General features: G+C 43.5%; 1 protein-coding gene across 1 annotated transcript in view; it reads right to left on the reverse strand.

Moving 5' to 3' along the window:
* PI4KA (phosphatidylinositol 4-kinase alpha) overlaps nucleotides 1–4,118 on the reverse strand; it is a 56,618-nt gene extending 52,500 nt beyond the window's left edge. The window contains exons 1-6 of the mRNA XM_027651875.1: nucleotides 4,002–4,118; nucleotides 2,683–2,776; nucleotides 1,937–2,025; nucleotides 1,412–1,484; nucleotides 826–1,085; nucleotides 73–139 (exon numbers count right to left, since the gene is read on the reverse strand). Of these exons, the coding sequence (XP_027507676.1) occupies nucleotides 73–139; nucleotides 826–1,085; nucleotides 1,412–1,484; nucleotides 1,937–2,025; nucleotides 2,683–2,776; nucleotides 4,002–4,100 (682 nt within the window). The 5' untranslated portion in view covers nucleotides 4,101–4,118. The remainder of the gene's footprint in view (nucleotides 1–72; nucleotides 140–825; nucleotides 1,086–1,411; nucleotides 1,485–1,936; nucleotides 2,026–2,682; nucleotides 2,777–4,001) is intronic.
* Nucleotides 4,119–6,000: the final 1,882 nt, after the last annotated feature.

Raw genomic sequence — 6,000 nt, forward strand, 5'->3', positions numbered from 1 at the left:
GTCAAAAGGTTTTTGGTTTTCAATTTTCTATAAATTGCAACAAAACCCTTGTTCTTTTGCAAAATAATTTACCTTCAAAGTATTGAATTGCAGTTCCTCCAGGAGAGCTGGGAGGGGGAATTCCACGTTCAGGACTAACCTGAAACATCACACAAAAGCCGTATTTATTATAAGCAAATATTTATAAGACATTGATAGATCTTTCAGGGAATGGTTTGTACACTTTATAATGAAACACTGCTTCAAGCAAAACTAACAGGAACTAGATTGCTGGGCCTATCAGCTCAATTCCAGTCAAAAATAGGAAGTTAAAAAATGCTGGTTCAGTGCTTTCGACTAAAAGGAAGAGATCAGAACAGTGACTCTTGTATTGTATGAAACTACACTAACAACAATCTGTGGTTTCAAAACCAGCATCTGAATGCATTTTTTCCCCAAGACAATCCACAGCTCCTGGTGAAACCAGTGAGAGCTCCTGTACCCTCAGCACTTCTGAAAACTTTAGCCATTAAGTGCCAGCTTCCCAAATTTACAGACATACAGTGCAATGCTTTTCAATGAGAATAACAGAAGCAATAGGATCTGCCAATTGCTCCATGTGAAGACTTACTAGTACAGTTGTTAGTTTAGCTGTCACTGACAGTTCTGTAACTCAGAAACTACAAAATTATTTTGAAATTCAGTTGCGGAACCAAAATAAAGATCTTTGTATTTGGTCAAACAATGTGTGAAGGGACTCTCTGCATATCCAGGCTTAATGCTGCCTTCACTCAGCTCAAGAAATAATCTCAGCACTGACTCCAGCACAGAGCAAGCCATACAAACCTGTGAGATGCTGGATACACTGCTGGCCTTTCTCTTCAGTGTTCCTTCCTGGCAAACGGTGAGCAGGGAACTGGGAAGGATTGATCTGAAGTCATTGAAGGATCGTCGGCGAATTCCTTCAAGTTCTTCTGGAACTCTCAGGGAATGTGGGGGAATTTTAGGAAAAAGCTTTGAAAGGAGAGCCTCCTCTGAATTGCTGTAGCGACCAAAGGCTCGAGAAATCCCTATCAGGCAGGGCACTGCATACTTGCATAAATATTCTGGAAAAGAAAAACACGTGTAACAGCACATTAACAGTAACTTAGAACTTCCTCTTCACGGTTTTGCTACCACTTCACTAAACTGTTTCAGCCTAAAGTGCTTTACAAAGACTGACTTGTGCAAGTAAAGGAAAAACCATGAAGGTATCACAAATTAATGCAGTTCTGCTTCTGTATTTACCAGCCAGCAACAAACACAACAGACGCGTGCAAACAAAAGTGGAAAGAAAAAGCTGCTCGCTTTTCAGGAGTGATCCTGATAACCAGCAAACTCAAGAGAAGTTCAGAGGACAGGAGTTATAAAATAGTAACAATTTTATTAATACCTTTATCATGCATTTGTGGTGTCTGGCACATTCCCAACAGGAACTGCATTACTTGCAGGATCGCATCCAAAATCTGAAGTCATCAAGACAGACACACAAAAATATCTTTTGGTAAAGAAGTGTCATATCTTACACCAGATCACTACAACAAATGAAACCTGCATATATTAATGTAAAGAGTTTTTTAATACTGTGGGACTAAAAGAGGACATTGCCCTCACTCAGCTCACAGAGCTGCTCTTGTAAAGCCTGCAGTGAGCTTTTCAGCACAATGAAACTGCAGCAGTCCTGATCCAGCACCAAAGCTGGAATCCTAACTGGGCTCAGCAACTGCCACCCGAAAGTAACAGCAGACTCACGAATGTCTTCCATATGCTTGACAATTAACACAAGCAAATTAATGCACCAGTACAGATGCTAAAGCAATCAACCCCTCTGCAGGGCAGGAAGCAGCTGCTGCTCTCTCCTCCAGGCATTTGTCAGGATCGTGGCGTTGGAGAACTGGGTCATACAAACAAACCCCACCTGCTCTCTGAGAGAGGCGTCCCTGTAAGCAACGTCGGATAACAACGTCACCAAGCAGAAGCTGAAGTTTTCTGCCACTGGAAGCAAACCTGCAAAGTGACAGACAGAAAAATCAGCCACTTGTTAGAGAGAAACAACACAGAAAGAACAAATTATATCAAAACAAGAAGGTATATGCGACTCCCGTGTCACGCAGTTCTGAGATAAACTGTAGAAAAATACAGTGTTGCACACAAAATTTAGAAGTGCTCTAACCATCATAATTTCAGCCTGAAACATTGAAACAAAAATCATAATAATTAAAAACTTTCCCAGGCTTTCAAGTAATTAAATATTGAATTATATAATACTATATAAAAGTGTTCTTATATTAATTCTAAGAGACATTAAGGGAGCAAGAAATGAAGTGGCTGAAATAGCAACTAAGCATCAAAGCTACAACCGGAGTGTACAGATCTCAGATTCCACTCTCCTGTTCTAACCACTACACAGTCTTCTCCAATTTAATACAAAATATATTGAACACAGAACTATTTTGAAAGTTCAATCTATCAAGAAGTGGTCAAACAGGAAAACAGGGAGCTGTTCAACTTCCTCTTTGCTTCCAAAGAAAATGAGTATTAAAGGCTGTCAAGCCAGGAGCTGAAAACCCAGCACCTCCCTTTGCACCATGGCCTGAATAACCTTTGCTGTTGCCATTTCCTGGCTGGCATTTCAAAAGAAAGATCAGAAACCCCAAACATCACCTCTGCCTTTCCGTGCATTGCTTTCTTCTATCCACTGGACTTTGGGAAGACCCTTCAGAAGCCGCAGGAGGTACGGAACCACGTTATCCTTGTGCTAAAGGAGAAAATATTCCATTTAAAATGGAGAAGAAAAGCTGAACCATATCATCTCAAGATGTTTTAGATATATGGAAAGACTCCATTGACACACACAGAACTCGCTTCTCATGATTACTCCACAGGCTTCTTGAATGTTGCAAAACTGATTTCAAAACAGGCAAACGAAAAGTAACCCAATTCAGTGCCTTAAATCCAAGACTTTCATTCCAGGCAACAGTTCATTCTCTGCAAAAGTTGCAGAAAAATATTCCAGAACCACAACGTACCTACCCATAAACAATTCATTAACTGACAGCAAGGCCCCAAAATAATTTGAAGGCAGCTAGAAATTCAGAGTGCCAGTCCCACCTCATGTGACCCATCCCAGGGCCTTACACAAGTCACTTCACACACCTGTGTAATGCTCCAGCTCCCTCACCTGCAAATCAAAGGACAGCACTTCCCTTCCTCATGGGCTTGGATTAACTAATACTGACTGCTGGCTTTGGAAACATCATAAAATGCTATGAAATACAAATACTGCCTTAGAAAAAAATGAAAAAAGAACAACCTCAATAATAACCAAGCAAGCTGTACCATAGCACATGGACCCTCAACAGGAGGCAATTCAGGCCTGAAGCAAACCCCAGCAACATGGAAGATTTTAAAGTGAGGTCTAATGACTCTGGACCTAGGACTGGGCATATCCTCCCTTTCCCTTGCATGGAACAATATGATGCCCAGAGCTCCAGGGAAGAGAACCAGCTTGTCCTGCCCAGGCTGGCAGACACAGAAGGGATGTTCATGTACAATGCAGCCTGTGTGCTCTGTCTGCCTGTTTATCCTGGCCAGTGCCAGGCAGGAAAGGGCCTGCTGCAAACCTGACCTTCAGGACTGCACTGGAACATCCCTGTCATTCAGGAGCATGTGGGGAAGAACACACAATGACACACATGGTTTAAGTAAATCCTGAGTAGTCCTTCCTTTCTCTCCTTAAGGTATGATGACCAGAAAACATGCCAGTAGTCTGGCTGTGGCAGTGCCATGACTACTTTTTTTATTCTTCTACCTCACTCCTCAGTGCTGTCCTTGCTTCCTTGTGCTCTCCTGCCTGCATTCATCCCTTGCCTCTGATATTTCAATTCATTTTTATGAAGAAAAATACCAACTTCTCATTCATTCAACAACTAAACTCGAATTAATCTTCAAAGATAAACACTTAGCCCAGGTGGGGAAAATACCTGCAGGTCAGATTCAATTAGGAAGATTCCTAAAGCAATAACAGCATCCCTGCGACGTTCATCCAACTGGAAAATCCCGTGGAAATCCACTGGACACATACAGAGCAGCTTTTGTACCTGAAAAACAGCGGAGGGAAAGAACAGTAGAACAAGACAAAGTGTCAAAAAAAACTGAAGTTTGAAGTGCACAGTGGTCCCTCCATCTTCTGGAAGACAGATGGGCAGGTTACCCTCCTTCAGTCATCAACCTTAACAAGAGCATTCAAGGGTTGGGAAAGGGTGGTGAATGACAGAACCCAGAGAGAGGCAGGAAAAGCTCGAGCAGAAGTCAAACATTTCTACCACAACATGGGTTGATTTAAAGGCTTTCTTCAACACTTGATCAGAGCACTGAAGTACGACAAAGCCTTCCTTCACTGGGCATTTTAGATGTGCAAGAAACGTGCAGCAGGCAAATTTATCGTGTTTACTCAATTCCTGTGAACAAAAAAACAGGTGGCTGGAGCTTTGTTTACAGCTGCACCAATGCATTCTTCATATACAGCACTGAACCATTAACTGTTACCAAGCTCAGTACGACTGGCTCAAATCTTTCAGATTACAGATTTTCAAAACTATTACTTTCTCACTACTTTAACTAATACTTAACTCCATACTCAGCACACACACATCTAAAGAATACATCAAATCCCCCAAATACTTTGTTTTTCTATGGAACTGTTAAGAAATGGAAAACGCAGCAAGCATATTGTCTTTTCATGAATTTCCTTGATGTTAATAAATACTATCTAAAGAGGACTATCATAATAAATAACTATGTCTGACTCACCTATGTTTGAATGTCAAGTCACTTCCTATTTAGATAACTCTTTGAACACCCCACCTTGACATTTCTAAACTAAGAAAAATTTCCCTGGAGGATTACAAGAAGCTACTGGATGCTCAGTGGAATTTAGGATTCTGGTCCTTCAACTGCCAGATCTCATAATTACAAGACTAGTAAGACAACAACACAAATAAGCCTCTTGCTCAACATAAAATGCTGGAGAGGACACATGAACTTTGGAAAATGACTGCTGCTGCATGTGTTCCACGTCAGGTTATACCTGCAATAACATGAGGGAGTAATTTTAGCTAGATATGAACTATTAATATCATTTAACTTCTACTGTAATCTGTCAAACTAATAAATAAAAAACTAAATAAGTAAATCCCTGGATATTAGTGAACCAACAGCAAGGCTTACAAAAATTATTCACCATTGGCTGTCACACCAATGGCACATTTCCAGAACACAAAGTAAGAACCGAAGGCGGCAACAGCTGGCCAGGAACAAGCACCAGAGTTTTCATCAGCACAGAGCCGTGCTTTTCAGCTATTTAGTCATGATTATTGCATGAGGCAATTCAGACGTTTTGTCACTTCTGGCTCGGGGCAGCCAACTCCCCAAACATCGGCGTGTCCATCCCTCCTCCCCCAGCACAGCACACACCTGCCCAGGGCAGCGGTGCACACAGAGATCCCCCATCCCCTGGCTGGCTTTACCTTCAGCGGAGCTTTATCTCACCCAGGCAGATTCTACCCGTCGCCTGGATTTAACAGGACACCCGGAGCAAAGCAACCAGTCCTAATTAGGCTGAGACTAATTACGCCCACAAGACCCTGTTCCACGGACCCGGGGGAGGCGCAGCCGCTGAGGACCCGCGTTCCTTGCGAGGACACGGAGGGGCTGCGCTGACGGCGTTTTTGGGTCAGGATGGCCCAAAGGAGCACCCACGGCGGGACAGATCCCACTCCCAGAACCACAGACAGCCCCGCCCGAGGGGAGCGGCATCACCCCGGAGCATCACCCGCCGCTGCTCCGACCCGCTGCCCACGGGCCGCGCGGGTCCCCACAGCCCGCCCCGCACAAACACTCTGCACAGAAGGGCCCCGCACGGGGCCGACCCTTCCCCGCCGACCCCTCGCGTGACGTGCAAACACAAAAACACGACCCCCC

The sequence above is a fragment of the Corapipo altera genome, unplaced genomic scaffold (genome assembly GCF_003945725.1).
Source record: "Corapipo altera isolate COAL_440 unplaced genomic scaffold, ASM394572v1 67, whole genome shotgun sequence".
Classification (NCBI taxonomy): Eukaryota; Metazoa; Chordata; class Aves; order Passeriformes; family Pipridae; genus Corapipo; species Corapipo altera.